This window comes from Tiliqua scincoides, chromosome 6 (assembly GCF_035046505.1).
Source record: "Tiliqua scincoides isolate rTilSci1 chromosome 6, rTilSci1.hap2, whole genome shotgun sequence".
Taxonomy (NCBI): Eukaryota; Metazoa; Chordata; class Lepidosauria; order Squamata; family Scincidae; genus Tiliqua; species Tiliqua scincoides.
The window spans coordinates 46,576,381-46,598,931 of NC_089826.1; the positions used below are offsets into that span (position 1 = coordinate 46,576,381).

A 22,551-nucleotide genomic window follows, 5' to 3' on the forward strand; every position below is an offset into this window, starting at 1 on the left:
CCATCCCCAGCATACATAGTGCAATGTGTGAGCCACACTAAACACCATATGCACAGTTACTTGATTTGAACAGAGGTCCCTTATTTCTCCCATCCCCAAAACTCCCATCCTTCCTAGAACAACCAAATCCAAGTTTCATCACAAAAAGCTGCAAGATTTAGTAACTGTTATTTGGCATTACACAAGACATAGGATAACCGAAGTGTAGGCTCATCCTCCTTCTCATTCACTTCAAAATGGTGCCATTTGGGCCAGCCCTTAACATTCCTGTATCTGCCTCTTGTGTGGTGGTTGATTCTGGTTTGCAGTGTCCCAGTTAGGCACTTCTGGGGCTTTCAGGAGAAGAAAGACACACATCCAGCAGCAGTTGGTGAAAATATATTCAAGGATCTCAATGATTGTAATCATACTCGCACCACAAAACAATCCGAGTTGACCACCAACATCAGCTGCAAGTGGGGGAAAAAAAGGAACATATCAGTCTGACATGAAAAAGAGCAATTTAGACTCTGATTCTACATTATTTCAAAATAAGGTCCACTGAAAACCTTATGATTAAATTCTCGGTAACTACAGGGGAAAGGTCTGTAGGCCAGTGTGGCATGTATGCCTTGCATACAGAAGGTCCCAGGGTCTAATCCCAGATAAGGCTGCCTAAAACCCTACACAGTTGCTGCCAGTCCAAGAAAGCACTGAGCTAGATGGACCAAGGGTCTGACTTGGTATAAGGCAGCTTCTTATGACTGGGATAGCAGCCTGTAGTCACAGAGTATTCCAATGGGTTCAAAGCAATGTACATTTCAGAATACTGATGAACACGTATTCATTGAGGATCACTTACCAAGCAACTCAGATGCACTCAGGGCCTTCTGCTGCTGAGTCACTTTGTAGTTCAGATCATTATATTTTATGTCGATATATACAAGGTTATTCCTAGGAATAATAAAACATTATTGTTGTTGCTGTTGTTGTACTAGCCTATTACATATCAATATCCTTTAAGTCATTTCCATCCACATTTCATTCCAATCCACTTTTACCACTGCATAGAAAAAAATCTTTTTAGCACAGTAACAAAAATTACATTGCACCTATCTTGCAGAAAAGGAAAAAATACCCTTGATTTAACAAACCTTGATTTAACAGGCTTTGAAAATAAGAGATGTGAAATGAACTGTTCATTATGCAGCGCTTCTGCCATGCCCTCTGAAAGTATGTTGGAAGCAATCTCAGCATGCTCCACGCTTCCTGTTTTATTCAAGGGCCTGCACAGAAGCAGGAGCAAGGTAAGGGTGCATGGCTTTTTGGGGGTGTTTGTGACAGTGGCTGCACCTTGCTCCTTCCTCTGTGCATGACGCCCCTTTCCCTTTATTTCAGCCCAATTCTATCCTCAGCTTGCCCGTGGGGGTGCAGAAGTGCCAGCACTGGCTCTGCTGCATCCTGTTGGCTAGCTGGGGCCCTGGCAGTGGCGGAGAGGTAAGTAAATGAATTTTTTAACTTGCCTCCTCTACCACTCCTGGGTCCCCAATGATTCTACTTGGATCTATACCGGCTCTTTTGATGGAGTAAATTTGGTAGGTTCAAGGGCCATGTTGGGCCTGGGCCATGCCTCGGCTTGTTCTGTGAACTGATTGGTCTGCACTGCCAACTTACTTGGTATGGTGGAGGCTCTGCTGGCTGCTGTCACATGTGCATGGCTTCTGTAGAGCTGCTGCTGCGCCAGCAGCCCATGGGTTGTGATGATGAATCATAAGATCAGCCAGCAAAGGAATGGGCCAATGGTGTTTTAAATCAGTTCATTGTACATTTGCACTTGTATAGCACTTTCTGAGCTTCACATATTTTAGCTTGAAGTAGTCCCTACAACAACCCTGTAAGGGTTTAGGCCTTTGTGGAAGGGGGGGATAAAATGCCCTGACAGGCACTTCCTCTTTCTTCCTTGCCCCAAAGACCATGTGAATGCTCCAAAGCAAAGGAAGCCCCACACCTGAGAATCGTACTGGCCACGTTGACTCTGGGATGTCCATTTTACACACCAAGTTAAAATCAAATGGTCACGATATTGAGTGTCTGGGTATCTTAGAGATCGCCTACTCCCATACAACCTGGCTCGTCCTCTTAGGTAATCAGAGAAGGCCTTTTTGCAAGTGCCGCCGCCTAGGGAGGTACGTGGGGCGGCGGCAAGAAATAGGGCCTTCTCAGTAGTGGCACCAACACTATGGAACTCCCTTACCCTTGATTTAAGAATGGCTCCCTCTCTTGAGACTTTTCAGCAAGGCCTGAAGACCCTTCTGTTTAAACAAGCCTTCTGAGTTCTCAGCCTTTTTAAACATCTTTTTAACATCTTTTAATATTTTTTGCAGGCCTGATTCTTATGATTTGCTGCTGCTCTATGCTCTTTTTTACCTAACTATTTTTTGTCTGACTGCTGTTTTTATGATATGTGTTAATGTTTTTATTTGTTTTAAATTATGTTTTTAATCTGTTTTAACCTGTTATAAGCCACCTTGAGTCCCTTCGGGGAGAAAGGCGGGGTAAAAATATTGTTTATTATTATTATTATTATGTTGTGTCAAACAGCACCATATAGAGTTGTCAGGGAGAGAATCATGGACACTGAATGTCAAGAGCTAATGAGTTTGGCTGACACCTCCTGCTCCCCATTGCACTTTCATGTACCTGTCCAGTTAGGCAGGATGCCATTTTATTTATCCCAGCTGTATAATCCACAGTTAAGAAGAGCCTTCATGCTGGCAAGACGTAATGCCCTTCCTTCAGCCCTTCTATGGGGCTGGTTTAAAGGGATACCTCTTTCCACAAGGCTCTGTTTTTGTGATCTGAACCATGTGGAGTCAGTTGAACATATCCTTTTGTTCTGTCCCTTGCATAAGACCCAGCGTCAGAAACATCTTATGCCCATCCTAGCGCACTTCCGGGGATGGGCAGAGGCAGATGTGCTATAAGCACTTTTGTCAGTAGAGAAGGGAGAAACTCTTATCAACATCTCTTGTTTTGTCGCCACAGTCATAAGTACGCGAGAAATGAGACTGGAAGCTTAGCCCTGTATGAGATCAGCTAATGGGGGCACTATTGACTATTGGATTTTTCCTGTGTGTGACAGGCATTTATGGATTGTGGAGCCATCTTCAGATCTTATATAAACTTTGAATTTTATTCGTATATTGTTTTGATGTATATGTATATGCCAATAAAGGTTACAACAACAACAACTCTGGGATGAGGGAGGGAGAAAGAAGTGCCCAAGCACATTGCCTTCCCCATGTAGGCCTTTTTTTCTTCACCCAGAGGCCAATCAAAACCTAGACTCATGTTTTTGTTGGTTCAGGCAAAAACTCTTAAATTCTTCTACCCAGGCTGCTTGCAAGCTAAGGCACAAAAACTCAAATCCAAAGGTTAAGAACAAAGGCAGTTTACTTACAGTCTGATGCAGAGTTATACAAACATTTCTCACATCAAGGTTCTTAAAACTAGAAGACCAGGAGTCCTAAAAAGCTGCCCCTGGATGCATGCAAGTATGCTAAAACAATAGTTAAAACAGAGATTAAAATACACTCTCCTGTTCTACTAAAGTCAGCAAACAAGAAGCTATATATACATAAGGAGGAATCAGCAAGGTGACACACCCTTTAAAAAGACCATTAAAGGGACCACATAGAATTTCAACATTAAAGAACCAGATACTCAACTAATAACCACTACTCAGTGTTGTCATTCCCCAACAGTTTTCACTATATATTTTCAGACAGGGGGGGGGGGGCTTCAAGGGTTAGTGTTGGGGGCTGAGGAGCATATGAGCCCTCAACCAGTGCCCTGCCTTCCCAAACAATGCAACCAGTGAGTAGCACAGCCCTGAACTTGTATCAAAGGATTGATGGTGACAAGGTTTGTGAGCCAGGATGCTCTTGATCTATAGCTAAATTCTTAAAATAGCAACTATTCAATTACATATTCCACAAGCCACAATTTGAATGGTGTCTGAATTTTTAATTCAGATGCTCATGCATTCAGGCCCAGACATTTTAGACAACACAAAGCCTAATTTTTACATAGTTCTGAAATAGAAGGGTTAAGTGTCAAGAGACATTCCTTCTGGATTGGCACTTTCTAATCTGAACACTTTATATTATACAATAACCATAATGGCCTTGTTAATGGATCCTATTATTTAGACTTCCTGACATAGCTGAGAAGCTACAATGGTGCATCCTTGGCACCCAGGTAGGTCTAGTGTTTTGCATTCTTTAAAAATCAATTGATGATGCCATTATAATTTATGGTCTATTTTCATTAATATGTTTGCTTGATTCCTAGTGGCTAATCACTTGGGAACAGAAAAATCCTCCTGTAATTTGTCTGGCTTCAAATAGCAATTGCCAGATAGCGCCCTGTTTGCAGACAATAAATGTCAACATGAGCAAAATGGCCAAACTATTTGGCACGCCAGACCTCCATGAAACTTACACTGTGAGCTGAAAGCAGTGATGGGGATGCTCCTCAATGGCATGGGGGAAGGGGGTTTAACTCAACTTGCTTTTCCCCAGTCCAAATCACTCTCAGCAAAGGTGTTATTTGCTGTGCTGGGCAAAACATAAAGAGCTCAATCCTATGCGTGCCTACTCAGAAGTGAAACCTATTATAGTCAATGGGACTTACTCTCCAGTAAGCGTGGATAGGATTGCAGCCCAAGGTTCCTATACCATGCCTTCCTCCTTCCCAAGCAGGGCTATTGCTTTTAGTTTTTGTGATTCTCTCCTATTTTACTGTACTTATTTCTTTTAATTTATTTTATTGTAATTCTTGTATCTAAATTCTCATTGTTAGCCGCATTGAGTGACCCAGGTTATGGCATGAATAACAGAAAGAAAATAATTAAATTATCAGCAGGGGAACATTTAGCATGGGGACAGAGCTGGCTCCAGATTTCAGCAGATGGTGGGCAAGCTCCCCTCCATGGACTCATTCCTTCTAAGTAGTCCTCAAGAGATTATGATGATATTGATGACGAAGATGATGGTGAAGACTATGGCTTTTCAACCAAAAGTTCACAAAGTACACTTTTTAAATATCTGGTCTAGTGATCTAATAAGGCTCTATAAAATTAGCACACATAGATAATGCCCAAATCCATTTTTTTTGTCGATATTATAAGGACAGAAAATATATATTGGAGAGCTGTTTAGTTTGATCTAAGACCAAGCACAGTCATACAGCAACCTGACCTAGTTTAAATTAAAAAAAAACCAGTTTCACCTTTTTGTTCTGTGCTCTCTCTCTCTCTCTTGGAAAAAAGAATGGGATGGAGTGGAAGAGGAAATGTGGAGGACAGGAGCCCACTGTTCTCTTCTCAACACTTCTCCTTCCACTCCACTCCTTTTCCTTCCACAATCCAGGCAATGGCTGCAGCTGTATCCTACAGAGCCTAACAGGCAGCTGGAGGTTTCCTTGGGGTAAGGGAACATCACCATCAGTTCCCTTACCCCACGTCAGGCAGCCCCTGTGGGGCTATTCGGATCTACACCAGCTCCATAGCTGGAGCAGATTTGAGTAGCTCTTGTAGGGCTTTCAGGTGTGGGGGGAGGACAGGATTCAGTGCAACCCTATGCTGCCATCCCCACTCGACTCCCAGGCCTGAACCGTGGCCTGCCCTCCCCCTGCCCAATTTTGCCCCTTTCCCGCCTTTCGTTCACGTTCCCCAGGAACACCTTCTTGCTGCTTGGCAGGGAACTTGCTGTCGGCGCGCGCCAACAGTCATCCTGCCAGCGAGGAGCCCGGTGTCTACTGACGCTGGCCTTTCTGCCAGTGCTGTTCATCACCTGGTACCACAAAGTGCCTTATCTGTGAGAGCAGCGCTGCCCAGGCAGAGGATGGGCCTCATGGAGGGGCTGGGCCGGGCCTGGCCTGGAGTCACCAGGAATTAGTATCAATCTCCAGGTGACTACTGAGAGCAACCATAATGGCCTCCAGGAATTTCCAACATTACATTAAAACAAACAAACTCTTGTGAAACAGTTTTAGTCAGTATTGGCAAGGTTGTGTATAAATCAGCATTAAAAATAAAAGTACCTGATATAATCTGGAGTTTTCCTCAGCTTTGTGGAAAGAAATTTTGAAGCCTTTTCGCTTGCAAATGTTGAATAGGAGATAGAGGCTGGGTAATCAGTTTCTTCACAAGGTACTGGACAAGTTGAATTATGGGTTCCTACTGTACACAGTCCCCTGAGTTCTATGTTATCTAAGGTGAAATGATGATTCATTAATAAATGGTTACACAAGGGGAAAGGCCACTCTTGACTTGTTTTATGGCAATGAAATCAACAAAAGTAGGATTTGGCTTGTCGTCATTGTAAAGGATATCCTTTGCTAAGGGTGTTGTATAAATTGCAGGAGACAGGGGAAGACTGAACATGTTTTTCCATCTGCACATAATGAAAGGGATTGTATGGATTTCAGCCCAATCCTAATCCTGCCCCCCACCATCGGAAGTAGCTTTATGGCCATCCCAAATGGCCTGCTGGCAGTGCACAATTCCATGCATTGCCAGCCCACCAGAGGCAAAGCCAGAGTAGCTCGATGTGGAGAAACACCCAGAAGAAAGCCCACCAATGAAGGTAAGTCAGCAGGAGAGGTGGGACAGGGAGGGTAGAAGGGGAAGTGATGGGTGGAAAGGATGGATCAGCTTTGGGAAAGAGGCAGGTTTGGCAGCAGTGGTGGCCACTGAATCCTAGCACTCTTCCTGGACTCGATCCCAAGGCATATGTCTATGTGGACCTGTGCCAATGATTTTGTTAGTACAGGTCCATGTAGACCCCTCTGTGCCATGAAGTTTTACCCAGAGGAGACCTCTGAGACTGCCCCCACCCCCAGCAGGATGCAGCACAAGCCTTTTGGGGGAAACACAGAATTTGGCCTCTAACCTATCTGTTTGTGAACTGCAAACATTCCACTGTAACACCGTGTCCTGATGATACAAAAAACAATGTTCAGGTCACATTGGTACCTAGGAAAGGAACTCAGGTGTTCTGATGGCCAATTTTTGATGTTACTCACACAGTGCAGGAGAAACACAGTTGTAAAATTTTTCCAGGTCACATTCTGTTCCATTTCCTTGTCAAGAGATGAGGTATGGAAGAGAGAATGAGAGGGAAATAAAAATACAGCTATCAATCAAAAATGATATTATTATTTAAAATACTTATATACCACTTTGCATCAAAAGGTTCACAAAGTGGTTTACATAGCAAAATGTAAAAGGAGGTTGCCCATTCCAAAAAGCCTCATAATCTATACTGAGTAGTCACCTACTTCAGTTTTATTACCCAAACTGTCTAAAGATAAAGAAACCTGACAAAAATATGTGCTCCAACAGCAATCCCTACAGCAGTGATTTTCAACCTTTTTCATCTCATGGCACACTGACTAGGTACTAAAATTGTCAAGGCACACCACCAGCTTTTTGACAATTGACAAGGCACACCATGCTGTTGGTGGGGGGGGCTCACATTCCCATTGGCCCTACTAACAAATGACCCTCCCCCAAACTCTCATGGCACACCTGCAGGCCATTTGCTGCACACCAGTGTGCCATGGCACAGTGGTTGAAAATGGCTGCCCTACAGTCTCACTGTATTTCTTTAAATGTCCTTTGTAAGACAAAGACAGTATTTGCCAAGTTGTACCTGGTAGCATGAACGGTAAGCATCCACACCATTTCTGTATATGCCGAGCCTTGCATTCTTGTAGGCATCCATAAGTGCTATAGATCTTGAAGTGCTGAAGTTTGATGTGTGGGTTACATTCTCCCCAAGGGTATTCTTGAATAATTGTCTTTAGAATGAAAGAAATCTCAAGATGTGTTTAGAAAAAATGACATCCACTGTTTGTGTTGATTTAGCTCAGGGGTCTCCAAACCCCGGCCTGGGGGCCACATGCAGCCCATGGCAAGCTTTTATCAGGCCAGCACCCAGCCTCTTGTCCCCCTGAAAACTTCTGGCCCACTTTACTAAACACGACCTGAGCTGTGCTCTGGTTAAAACTGGAGGGTGTTCTGAGGGCTGAAGAGGTTGAATGAATGAGCCCATTCATTCATTTATTCACTCATCTAAGTTCCATCTCTATTTTATTTATTTAATATTATATTTAATTTTTTTTTCTGACCCTCAACACCATGCCAGATATTTGATGCGGCCCTCTGGCCAAAAAATTTGGAGACCCCTGATTTAGTATAACATGTCAGCCCATATACAATAAATTTATTTTTAAACCAAAACAAACAAAAAAAACACACCCCATTATTACTATAAAATGAACATTTCACATTCAATTTGTATCAGTATGAAACCTTTCTATACACTAACAAACAAAGGAGGCTTTTTTCTATTGAGTCAGGCATAAGATCCCTAGCTTAACCTTGTCTGCTGACTGGTGGGGGTGGCTCTCAAGGATTTCAGAGCTGAAAATGCCGGAATTTGACCCTAGAACCTTCTGCATATAAAGCAAGTACTCCACCACTGAATTTCTCCTTCCTGCTTCTCCTCCATGCCAAGCCCCAGAGGAGAGCCTGAACCACTTCATTGCAGTGGTTCTGATTCAGGCCAGGTCTGTGTGTACTCAGCTATACACCTGAATGCAATTGTGGATTGTTTTCCTTCACTGAAATCAGTGGGAGAGTCATTCCTGGTTGGAAGTTCTGTGCATATATTTGTGTTTCACCTAGAGCAGTTCATTGGAGACCGTTTCACATTAATGTTTTAGAACCCAATCCTGGGCTCGGTGCGCTGGCTCACTGTCGGTGTGCACTGCCGCAAATGTGCCATAAGGCACATTTGTGGACTCTACTGCCGGACAAGTGCCAGTGGTAGCCCAGGCTACCGCTGGGCAAGCACCTAACCTCCACCTCTCTGCGGTTGCACGGACCGCCGAGCAGTGAAGAGGTAAGTGGGGGCGTGGGGAGAGGCGGGGAGGAGGTGTTCTGGGGAGGGGGGAGGCAGGTGGAGGGCAGGGAGGTAGCATGCCAGGGGGAGGGAGTGGGGAGGAAGGAGAGACCGATGGAACTTCACCGGATCCAGAGTCTCTGTATTGGGCTCTCTGACCTACATGGAGGCACTTGATTCACCGCCCACCTCTGGGTTGGCGGTGAATCACGGGGGAAGTGGATGAAAGTCCCCTTCTCCCGAAGTGCCACGAGCAGCTGCCTTGGGTGCGCAGGATACGGTGGCAGTCATTTTCAGTGCGGCCGCAGCCATGCACCCTGGCAGCTCTGCATTGGGTAGCTCAACACTGTGTTTCACATCTCCCCCCCCCCCCCCAAAAAAACACCTTACTTCAAAAATGGTCTGTCACCCAGGATTGATTTTATCTAATTTTGCTGCCTGCATAATTATTCTTTTTCACATGGCCATGTATATGGATTAGTTGAAATGATAATAATGAAGCCGATTGCATAGAAAAACTTAGTGAATTCTTAAGTGGCTAAAATACACTTATTTTTCATATCATATACTAATTCTTACCTTCAGCTGGCGTATTGCAGCATGAGCATGCATTCCTACAGGGGTGGTTATACCTAAGCCATCAAACCGTGCAGGTTCTTTTGGTGAATGGATAGCAAAGGTTATGCCAGCATCAACAAAACCAAGGGCTGGGTCATCAGTGAACTGTGCCTAGTACACAAATCATTTCTGTGTTAATAAGTTTTAGTAAAATGGAGAATGATTTCCTGATCACTTTAATGGGTATATCCCATTGATCTGTGAATTGCCCTGATGAAAAATGATCTATGATTTCAATTAGTGTGCTGGTTCAAGAATTTTCTCTTTTGCATCATCTTCATTTTGCCACCCCACCCTTTATCATATATCAATTAAACATTACCATAGATTAAAGCCAAAACAAAATTTTGAACACACATTCAAAATTTGACAAAGATACACAAAGTGAATTAAACTTTGGAACTTCAAAAATGTTCAAGATTTGCCTGTGGACTTTGACTTTGGGGGAAACTTTAAAAAAATTAACTGTGAGTCTTTGTAGATGAGCCTTAAGAACCAAACAACCTGCTAAATTCAAAGTTCTTATGCCATGATTTTCCTTTAAAAAAATTCTCTTTTTCCTTAAAAAAATTTCCCCAAAATTCAAAGAATTCATAAATATTTAATATGTATCAAAGATATATAAAGAGAGAGCCTGCAAACAATTATAGGGTTTATAATTTGAAATCAGTTTCTCACCACTGATTAAAAACCACACTTCCTCTTTCCTCTCCATTTTATATTAACGAGCACAACCCACTATGAACTACCACCCACTACCATCATGGTCAAAAGAAAGTTTAAGAACTCACCTGTTCTTCCTCTTCTTTTGCCCAGCTCCTCTGTGCATGTTGGAAATGATTAACTGAGAACAGCTGAATGCCTTTGGTACTTTCTGAATTTCAATGTCTAATGATCACAGAACTCTGTGTTTGCTGTTTTTAGCCTTTGCTGACCTACACCTAGCAATGATCAAAGCTGATTTTGTGAGATTGACAGCCCAATCCTAACCTGTGCTGGAACAGGCATGCCATCTGGCCCGCACTTTTTGCAGCACAGATTAAGAAGCGGCTGGAGAGCAACTTGGGGAAAGGCAATATTTTTCTCCTTACCCCATGTCGAGCCACAGTCACCAATGTGGGGTTACTCAGATCAGCCCCAGCAAATTTTCTGGGGCAAATCTGAGCAGCCTGTGTAAGACTGCTCAGGCCAGGGAGGGGGGCGTTGTTAGGATTTGGCGTGGGCTGTCACAGCCAGTCCTCCCCCCCCCACCTGCGCACAATCTGTCTCCTGGTCCACTGTTCACTGGCAGGAGGTCTGGTCTAGAGGGTAGAGCCTCCGTCTGCCTGAAGACAACATCCACAAGGTCGCCAGTTCGAGGCCACCGGCACCGTGCAAACTTGAAGCAGCTGAGAAGCTGAAGCCGAGCTATTCCATCTGCTCTGAGCGTGGGAGGATGGAGGCCAGAATGTGAAGCCAGATCGGAATGAAACACCTTGAATGTAGTGGTTCTTGAAAGAAAGAACCTTCTTTGAAATTGTAAAAATCCCTATTTAATAGGGATTTAATAAAGCTTGCCTATGTAAACCGCCTTGAATAAAGTCTTGAATAAAGACCAAGAAAGGCGGTATATAAATACCTGTTATTATTATTATTATTATTATTATTATTATTATTATTATTATTATTCTCTGCCCAAAAAGCCCCGCTTTGCCTCCGTGACTCCTTTCTGCCACCCTCTGCCACCCTCTGCACCAGCCTGCCTGAACCGGTGCAAACCCACCCTCTTTCGCTGGTGTGGAGGCTGGATCTGGAGTCCAGGAGCCGGTATGGGCCTTCATGCCAGCCTAGTCGGCTTTTGAGAAGCCCAAATGTTCTTTACAGCACAATCATGACACTCCTGGGCCGGCCCAGGGGGCCTGTGCCAGCACAGAGCACAGTCAGGATTGTGCTGAGGCTGCAGTCCTAAACTGTACACCAGTGGTTCTCACACATTTAGCACTGGAACCCAATTTTTAGAATGAGAATCTGTCAGGACCCACCGGAAGTGATGTCATGACCGGAAGTGACATCATCAAGCAGGAAAAATTTTGACAATCCTAGGCTACAATCCTACCCACATTTATCCAGGAGTAAGTCCCACTTTCTATCATTGTTAAAAGAATATACACAGTAGCTTGTTAAAAGTACAGGTCTGTAACATTTCCCCAAATGCAATCACATACCATGGTAGCATCAAATCTAACATATTAAAAATAAAATATTGAATGAATGGGATCCCACCTGAAAAAGGCTCACGACCCACCTAAATGAATGGGGACCCACAAAGGTAGTGAGTCCCGTCATAAGAACATAAGAACAGCTCTGCTGGATCAGGCCATAGGGCCATCTAGTCTAGCTTCCTGTGTCTCACAGCAGCCCACCAAATGCCCCAGGGAGCAGACCAGATACAAGAGACCTGCATCCTGGTGCCCTCCCTTGCATCTGACATTGTCACAGCCCATTTCTAAAATCAGGAGGTTGCACAAACACAAACAGTTTGACAAACATTGCCATACACACTTTCCTGCGAGTAAGCCCCATGGAACACAATGGGACTTAGGCTCCAGTCCTAACCACACTTTCCTGAGAGTAAGCCCCAGTGAGCAAAATAAGACTTACTTCTGAGTTGACCTGGTTAGGATTGTGCCCTCTGTTTTGAAATACATGCTCTCAGAAATACAGTTAGGGCTAAAACCCCACATGCTAAGAAATGCTTCCACAATATTCACACTTCAGGATCATAGACACTTTCCCTATTTACACTGTCCTCACATGTGAATGGAAGGTCATGGAAAGCAACAAAACAAGGAGAAATCAATGGTCTGAAACCAGTTATTCCAAATCTGTTTGCTGACTTTTGCAGAGAGGGCAGTATGTCAGTTTGCTGCAGCAGAAACAGCAAAGAGTCTTGTGCCATTAAAACTAACCCCTTTATTTCAGCATAGCTTTTGCGTTTTCCTGCTCTCTTTAGTAAAGAAACCTTGAATGTCACTAATGTGACTAATGTGAGTAACTAATTTCATGGTGTTAGATGTAACTATTTCACTGATGGATAAGCAAACGGAAGGAGAAGGTATCTTAGGGATAACACAGGCCATGATTTTTAATGCACTGTCAAGTCACACGAGGTGATGCAGATCTAACATGAGCATGAAAGACTGCTATGACATGAGGCACACAGCAACTGTGTTTTTTTTCTGTAGGAAGTCTGAATAGAGATGCATATAAAAGCAATTGCCTTTGTGTTATGTGAAGCATTTGTCCTCTTTACTCTTGGTATTGCTCCTGTGATGACTGCCTCCTTTTGTCAAAGTAAGACCAAAATATGCCATCAAAATGGAACAAATATAGACTTTGGGAGGGGAGGTAACAAAAACTTGAGCTAAGGCTGTGGAAAATTGAAATGGAAATTGTCAGATCTCCAGTGTTACTTTTCCAAACAGGAAAGAAGAGGTTACATCCAGAATTCCAACTCATCCACTTTGGCCTAAAGAACATTAATGCAACATTCTTTCTTGGTTATTACAGTATTAGGAATTCAAGAATCCAAAAAAGCAGAAAGCAAAACAAAACAAAACAAAAACCAGACAACACCTCCAGGGATCCAGCCACAAATTATTTCAGAAACATTTTGTGTACACAAAAAAATTGTGTTGAAATGGTAAGCAGTGCAGCATAAGACTTTTTCACTTTGCAACAAGGTTATTGTTCTATAAATTTTGTCCCCTGTGCTTCCTGTATTTATTATTCCAAGACTGAAAATTTTTGATAGGAGGATTTGTGGGAGGCATGGTTCACTTCTCTTAGCCCATTTCCAGTGTCTGAGATCTGGAGAGGACGTGATGGCACATTGGATTGTAAACCATCACCAGTACTAATAATTCAAGGTCAGTCAGGTGAGGCTCCAATTCCACCCTTGTTTGTAGGTCAGCCATGTCATGACCCTTTTACATCTGAGCTGGCAAAGTGACTCTGCCATTATGACCAATGATATGGGGCTATCAGCAGCATCCAATCTTCTTTCCTTTCCAGGCTCTGCTCTTTTGGAGCCCTTGAAGGCAGCAGAAGCTGTGTTCATGTCATCCCCATTCTTGAGGAGTAGTAATCTCAGGCAGGGCCCCATATGTTCTCATTTGTACAAAATTTTGCTCCAAATTAATTAAATGTCTAGTCTCCACTTGACCACTTTGCATCTTATAACTAATGGCCCAATCATAATGGATGCTACCACCACCAGAATTACGTAGTTTCCTGTGGTGGTCCATGCTTTACAGCATTGTAAAACGCCTTCCAGAAGTGCATGAAACCACATGCTACCGGGTTGCTGCCATAGATGGTGGGGAAGAACCTGCATGCGGTTTTGGAGAAGAGTAGACCTGCTGACGCCAGTAACTTGCCAGGATAGGATGGGAATGGATTAGGTTGAATGAGACAGATTGGAGGAGGGCTGGGCATGTCAGATGAAGAAGGGGGTGGCACATGGTGCAAGAAACTTGTGCTGGTTGCTATCTCCTCTGGAGCCAGCTGACACGCCCCTTTTGTTTTCTTGGACTTGTGTCATCTAAAGCAGGGGTGCCCAAACCCTGGCCCTGGGGCCACTTGCAGCCCTCAAGGCTTCTCAATGTGGCCCTCAGGGAGCCCCCAGTCTCCAATGAGCCTCCGGAGATTTGTTGAAGCCCACACTGGCCGGATGCAACTGCTCTCAGTGTGAGGGCGACTGTTTGATCTCTTGCGTGAGCTGTGGGATGAGAGCTTCCTCCACTGCTTGTTGTTTCATGTCTGTGATACAGTAGCAGCAGCAAAGGAAAGGCCAGCCTTGCTTTGTGCAAGGCCTTGAGCTATTGCAAGACCTTCATTCATTCATATAAATTCATCTTTAATATATTCATTTAGGTAAACTTATGTAAATTTATTCAAATTTTAAATGTAAATTAATTCTTTTTTCCCCCGGCCCCCAACACAGTGTCAAAGAGATGGTGTGGCCCTCCTGCCAAAAACCTTGGACACCCCTGATCTAAAGAGCTGGCATAGGTCTAAGGAGACTGTTGGTGGTTGAGGAGCTCACTAAGGGGTAAGAAAAAATATTTTCACATTCCTCTTCCAAGCCTCCTGATTGCCTCCTCACCACAGCATGCCTGTTTTGGTGCGGCTGCATGCTATGGTGGGGAAAAGGATAGGATTGGGCTGTAAGTTCCTTATTTGAAATACTGGAGCTAAGTGGAGCTCTTGCATCTTGTTCCTTATTTCATTAAGGACCCAATTCTAAAGGCCCATAGCGCCTGAACTGAGCTCCAGCACCAGCATTAGGTGTTGCAAACATGCCCTAAAGCACATTTACGGCACCTTTAGAGTAAGGTGCACCAGCGCTGGGCCAGCGCCAGTCGGTGCTGGGCCCAGTGCAGGAAGGAAGCTGGCAGTTGGTAAGCAGCACCACTCACCAGCAGTGCAGGTGTTCAGGGCAGGGAGGAGATGTGGGATGGGCCAGGTGGGTGGGGGGTGGGATCCTATCTTCCGTGTTGAGCTGAAAAGCCCAATACGGAGGTTCTCAAGCCTGTGCTGGCAAAATAGCCAGCACAGATTTGAGAAGCCCCATTGCAGGGCCTTTGCCTTAGTCAAGGGAAGGGGACAAACATCCCCTTTCCCTGAGGAGACTTCTGGCAGCTTCCCGCCCCCCAGGATACAGTGGTTGCTGTTTTGACACAACTGCTCCTCCGGGCACTGGGAAGCTTAAGAGTGGGTTGCCTATGTCATAACTTCATGTACTCTTTGTAAATCCTAATATTTAATATTTAATTTAAAATCACTGAAATTTATGGTGAGTGAAGGCCATAATAAATAAGTCAAATATCATGCCTATTTTTACATGTGATGAGGTTTGCGGCAAGATAAAAATAAACTTGCACAATTTATTATAGTCACCCATAAGCTCTGCTCTTTACCATAAAGATTTCACTACTGCATTTGAAAAATACATTTAATGGATGGTTAAGTGTGTGTTTTATTGCAATATCTGTACCTGTTTGACATCAAAAAGCAAACTCAAGCCCCTTCCAGAGGCGCTCACTCTTCTTTTCGTTGGAATGTTAATATGATTAAAAGTGAAACAGTTTCCATATTCCGTGAACACGTGCTTGAAGTCCTTCAGTGGAGAAAGCAAAAGGAAATGAAAAACTGAATTAGGCATCCAATCCTAGATGAATACGTTTCCAGAGAAGTGTAGCCAAGACAGCTGACTGGGGGTAGAATTTGTCACCCACTAGCATCTGCCTCTGTTGTTCTCTTCCCCCTGCTCCCTTGCTTTGAAAAGGAAGATGAGAACACAGCAGAAAAGGAAGTGTAGAGGAGAAGAGAGCGGTGATTGGCTAGAAATTCTCTGATGCTCTAGTCCAGGGGTGTCAAACATAAGGCCCGCTGGCCAGGTGCAGCCCCTGGAAGCTTTTTATTTGGCCCTCAGGCTCTCAGCTGCTGAGCAGTGCTGAGGTGTTACCACTGAAACAGCAGCCCACATGAAAACTGGGCTTTCCCATATCTTGAAATATGATCAAGATTTGCATATTTTCTCTTCTGTCATTTGCAGTTAATGGACTTCTATATGAGAGCAAGGTGCTGATTTCTGGTCATCAGCTGCTTAATGATGTCACTTTCTGCTTAATGACATCACTTCCGGCCCTCAGCAGGCACCCTGAATGCTAACTTCGGCCTTCTGTATGAAACGAGTTTGACACTCCTGCTCTAGCCCATGGCCCTTCTCTCCTCTTCACTTCCTCTTCTGTTCCATTCAAGTCTTTCTTTTCAAAATTCCGGAAGTGGGAGGAGGAGACGGAGCAGCGGAAGCAGCTGCTGTTGTGACAACTGGTAGGGGGATAGATTTGGCGTGCCAGCTCAGGTGCCAGGATGTCTTGGCACAACCCTGATTACAATGTTTACATTTTCTCTTATGATATAAGCAGAAATAATACCTCTGGATAACATGGCTTCCCAAAATATTCACAGTTCAACAATGTGCTGTTGTTGAGATAGAAACCATTATGCCTTGTAAATTCTTTGATGCTGAAGTTCTGATTCCCCTGAAGGAAGTCTGTTAGCTCCTGGCCAAACTTGTCGCCAATCTTAAACATGTAAAGAACTCCAGACACGATGCTCCAGAGGAAGAAAATGATGCTCAGATTAGCTACTGCTTGGGTTTGAAACCTATGATCACAAAACGGAAGCACTGTGTGTAAACCTTGAATTGTTCATTATAGTCCCAAAGCGGCTTTTTAATCTTTGCAACAATATACAGTAACTGACAAACCAGGGCAACAGTTTGCTAAGGCTATAGCATTGCACTGTACAGATGCTCTATGGAAGGTTGATGCATGCAAGAATGGAATCCCAACTCACACGGAAGAGGGCCTGAAAGTATTTGGGGGCTGGGGGCTGCTTTGGGCTCCAGAATGTAAGTACTGTACAAGAATTGTCACATAAAACTGCTTGACATTTACGGGTGGGTTATGTGATGTGATGGAGTGTGTGCTGGATATTTAACTGAATTCCACTGGATGAATTAATGGAATGAATATCATTGTTCTTATATTATATAATTTAATATTTTGTAACTTTATGATTAGTCTATTTTGTATTGTACTTGTTTATTGTGTTCAAGTTCTGTTGGGTGGGATTAAAAGCTCCTAAATAAAAGTAAATAAATAACATTTAATGCATATTAATAATATTAAATTAAAGGATTGGTATTATTGATTGCAGGCTCATCATTCAGCATCAAGTACCCAGGCAAAGAGGTGAACCAAGCCTGCTATTGCCTATATATAATGGTATGTATTTATGTACTTCTTTTCTCCCCTGTCAAGCTGGCTCACAAAATCCAATAAAACAAATAATAAAATCAAAGAATATCAAAACATGAGCAGAAACAGTGTGTGTGTGCAAGTGCACACACAAACAACACACACACACATATTCTGAATAAGGTAAAAAATTAAAAGTTAATGTTCCAAATATTTGTCTTGCAATAGCTCAAGGCCTATAAAAGGCCTTGCACTAAGCAAGGTTGGCCTTTCCTTTGCTGCCGCTGCTGCATCACAGACGTGAAACAGCAAGCAGTGGAGGGAGCCCTCATCCCGCAGCTCACGCGAGAGGTTGAACAGTTGGCCATCATGCTGAGAGCAGTTGCATCAGGCCAGCGTCGGCTCCAGCAAGTCTCCAGAGGGCCAAAGACTCATTGGAGTCTGGGGGTTCCCCACAGGCCAGATTGGGAGTCCTCAAGGGCTGCAAGTGGCCCCAAGGTCGGGGTTTGGGCACCCCTGCTCTAGATGTCTACACTGCCTCTTCATCATTCGTAGCTCCTCAGTAATCCAAGGATCCGCTCTGAGTCTGTGACATAGCAGAAATCGCTCAGGAACAATCTCATGCACTGCCCTGGCTATTTCCCCATTCCAGAGGTCAACCAGGGCCTCAGATGAGACACCAACCTTGGCAGCTGGAAAATCCCCCAGAGCCTTCGGAAACCTTCAGCATCCAATTGCCTCTGGGGTGGACTTTACAATGCCTGTTCGAAGGTATGAAGCTGCAACAAGCCTAAACCTTACCAGGAAGAGATTGGTCCATGACAATAGAGTGATCTTAATCTCCTCCACATACAGACCACCACCCTTTGCTTAGCTGTAAACAGCAGGTCCAACATGTGTCCTGTGGTGTGTGTTGGGGTCAAGAACTTCTAGGACAGGCCCGTGGTTATCATGGTGGCCATGAAATCCTGAGCTGCACCAACCCCAGGGGTCTCAGTAAAATGCTAATAGGCGAGGGGACTCTAATGCCACTCCAGAGATCAACCATGTCAGCTCAGGTAGGGAGACCACTGGGCAGCAGTGCAGACAACACAACGTGCAGACACTTGAACTCAGGAAACTGCTGACTGGGACACCTGGCAAGAGAGATAGACTCACATGCGACTTCCCCTCCCCCTCCCTTCAATCATGGCTGCTGTAGCACCTATAAAAACTAGATTGGCTTATTCTTTTTAAAACTAGAAAAACTGGGCCTGCACGGTTCCACCTTGAATTGCATCCCTGAATGGTCACTGAAATACACAGTACCTTAAAAGAAAATATGGCACAAGGAACTTATGGGTATCCTACCTGTTCAGATTGCAAAAGGTTACTGCAGGAAATTCAATCTTCTCCACATACTGAACAACTACTGATGTGGTGGTGGGCCAGCTGAAGTAATAGACAAAACGATTGCCAATTTGCCAGGCAACGATGATGATGGATCCGATGAGTACTAACATCCACAGCACCTTACGGGTCTTGCTCTTGGTTCGAACAATATTGTGCACACCATGGAACGAGGTGGACGTTGCAAATTCATAATCGTACTTCTTTCTTTCTTCCAGAGATGGCAATGGCTTGCTTGTTAAATAGTGCTTGGCTTTTTCTAACAATCCTGAATAGTTGACAAGAAAAACAATTATGGGCATACGTTTTCTATGAATCCAAGCAAGTAGGATCCTTTAGGACAGATTCTGTATCAGCTACAAAATTATCCCTTTAATAGAACCTGTCATGAGAGCGGGGACTACTAGTGACCACCTGCTGATCCAGGGCAGCGATGCCTAGTTCCAAGCGCTCACTCCCTTCCAATCAGTTTGGACGTGCAGCTTGGTGAGACAAGAATTGGTAGATCCAGTCCACTGCCATCAGCCCCGGAGATCCAGTTCCTAGAGGGGTTCCCTGGCAAAACCTCTCCCCAAGAATACTATTTAGGGTTGCTAAAAATGCTCATTCTGACAGTAATACCTACAGTGTGGTGAGGCTGTCAAATCCATTGATTCCAGAACATGGCAGAGGTTTTAAGCAAAAAGCTTTTACTAAGAGATGAGAAAAAAAAACTACAATGTAAACAGGTTTGGTTTCTCACAGATAAATGTCCCCTGAATTGTGCTGGTTCTGCAGGGAAGCCTCACACGTGCAGGTCCTGCTGGACTAGGCTGAGAGCCTGGATTCCAACTCAGCCTAGCCGGAGTTGAGGGAACTAAGAGCTCCCAACTTATGGAGTGAGAGGACAGACCAACATAAACAGAACCTGATGTTCCTGGCTGATACTTGGTCCCTGTCTATATACCTGGGTGCTCTCCCAGGTGCCTTCCACTCTGTTCCCCAGAGAGTGGGCTCTCCCAGTTAGGTGGGTCTTGCCCAGTTAGAAGTGCACAGAAGAGCAAAAAAAAAAAAAATCTCCTCAGGCTAGGTGATCTTTTTCTGGCCCTGGCTCTCTACTTGGCTAACTCCCCTTAGAACCTGAAGCACCTTAGAACTGGAAGGAAAATGGTACACAATAAACACAACTGTTTAATCACAGAACCAGCCTTAAAATACAATGTGGCAAAATGTCATTCTTTTATTATAAATATGCATATATTTGGCACAATTCATGTATTGAGACCAAAAGGAGCACAGCTGTGAGGGAAGATGCCTGTATCCTATGCAACAAATGAGAAAAACTTGTTTGTATAACACATACAAACATCTCTAAAATTTGTAATACATTTGCTCTATATTGAACTTTTGTAAGTTCTGTGGAAAACCATTTATATGGAAGCATGTCTGATGATCCACTCTGTGTCAAAATAGTAATAGTAACATAGTACGGGTAACATACACTTGAAAAAGATGAATAATTTTCCTATTAGACAAGGCTTATAAAGTATAATATCCTGCTTAGTAGTTTAGTTTTAGTTCTTCAGGCCAATCCAATGTTCTGTTACTCAGACATAAGTTTCACTGAATACAACAGAACTTACTCTCAAGTAAGCATGCATGGGATTGGAGCTGCAGACTATTATTATTATTATTATTATTATTATTATTATTATTATTACTGCTTTTCAACAAAAAAATTCAAAAAGTAGTTTACAGAAAGAAAGAAAAAAAAGCTAAATGGCTCCCTGTCTCAAAAGGGATCACAATCTAAAAAGCTGCAGAAGAACACCAGCAACAGCCACTAGAAAAGATTTTGTACTGGGATGAAAAGGGACAGTTAGTCTCCCTGTGGTAAATATAAGAGGAGCACTACTTGAAAAAGTGACTCTTGCCCAGTTAGCAGGGGATATCTACACTTGTAAACTGTGTCGAAAAGTTCCGTAAATTTATGGATTTAAAAAAAAATATTAACAGGGATCGTTTTCTTAGTTCCATTACAAAATAAAACCATCAGGACAAATAAAAAGAACATCCCACTCACTGTAATAGTTACTGTTACATACCCCTGCCATGAAATCTGTTCAATCTTTGAAGTCTCTCCATTGGGAACATATCTGAGAAAGGAGATGCAGCTGCCGAATAGTGGCATCTCACTGGCACTTAATTGCTTTTATAAAAAAACAAGAAAGGGGGTGGGGATTCGAGTAAATACACGTCAAGGGGCAATTTACCTGCCTCTGTTACTATACTCTTTCCAAGCAGCGTGAAAATAAATAAAATGACCAAATGCATGAGCTACATAATATAAGCTTTCCATTAAAACTGAAGATGCACCAGTTCACCACTGTCTTTTCTTCCACACTTCTCCTTCTGCTCCATTACATGCTTCCTCAAAAGCAGGCAGTGGGAGCAGTGCTGGTACCAGGCTGCTGGAACCAGTTTGATGCCCATGCCACAGCCAAGAATGATTGTGCATACCCATCCACACACAGTCATTCTTGGAATGAGGCTGGGTGCTTCAGAAGAAGCGCCTGGATCTGCTTTGACCACGCCGAAAAGGCTGCGAGGGCAGGCAGGTTCTGGAGAGCTTTGCTTCACCAGTAATTATGCTGATATGATGGCATCACCGCAATTACTTCTGGGTTGGAGGGAGCCGCAGACTAACCTGCATGCCCCAGGGTGGCATGCCGGTCAGTTGCGCCCCTGCTGTGCCAGACTAAAGGTCCGTGCAGACCACCTTTCTGGCTTCATCAGCTGTCAACCAGTTGTCTTTGGAAAGGCTCAAATAGGCAACAGCACTCCCGTGTTTCATGCTCTGTACCTTCTGGCACTGCCCTTGAACCTTGCTGCCCTGTGACCAGGGCTGCTGCTGCACTTAAAAACCTGGCAGACAAAGCTGACAGATTTACATCACATCTAATTTTACCCTGAGTGGATGTGTTTCTAGCATCATCCATTACTCTTTAATCAAACCATCTGCTGGAGAGGAGGACACATGTAACTGTATTAGTAGCTGTGCTTTGTGTTTACTTTTCAGAGCTGAACACTGAAAGGGCAGAAATTACAAGCTAGTATTTTCCTCTTAGAAGTTATGACATTCTAATTTCCTACCCCTGCAATATCAGAACCAGGGTGGTGATTTTATAACACTTTGCAAGCAATATTCACATTCCTTCCAATTAGCTGACATAGTCGCAGTGATTATCATCATCATTTAAGCATCTTATATTTTGTAAGTATTCTCACTAAAGAACACTTCATGGAATGAACCTCACTCTTCTTCAATTTTGGGGTATCAATGTTTGCAAGCAGCATCAGGCATGAGATTTCCACTAAAATGTGTTAATGTCAATTGATCTTCACAAAAAATTCCTATGGTTACTCAGCATCTCATATTCATTCAAAAGAGATCCACTGAAATGAATATTGGTATTTCTTCTGTATGTTTTCCATTGAAGGGATTGAGCTGGCTTCTTTTTGACTTCCTTTACGGAATTGCTATGTATTTCAGAAAAGTCAAAATTTTAAAACTGATTTCTATAGACAACACTAGAGGGAGCAGCATAGTTATCTACTGATAACCAGCTCCCTGTTCATTTAATAAAGGCAAATATTCAAGTTCAAACACCATCCTGAGTATGTCTACTCAGAAAAAAATCCCATTGAGTTCAATAGGACCTAATCCCAGGTACACTTCCCTACTGTATAGGATTGCTGCCCTAAATAATTTGTCTGTTTAGCATGTTAATGTACCAAATACAGTT

At 43.5% G+C, this 22,551-nt stretch overlaps 1 protein-coding gene across 1 annotated transcript; it reads right to left on the bottom strand.

Annotated features, from left to right (window-relative positions):
* Positions 1-258: 258 nt before the first annotated feature.
* Positions 259-22,102, bottom strand: ASIC5 (acid sensing ion channel subunit family member 5). The gene is given in 10 exon segments (XM_066632894.1): positions 259-449; positions 842-933; positions 6,085-6,253; positions 7,069-7,125; positions 7,698-7,845; positions 9,531-9,680; positions 15,607-15,729; positions 16,550-16,781; positions 18,728-19,034; positions 22,042-22,102. Coding segments are annotated over 10 exon segments (1,530 nt in total).
* Between the last annotated feature and the right edge of the window lie 449 nt (positions 22,103-22,551).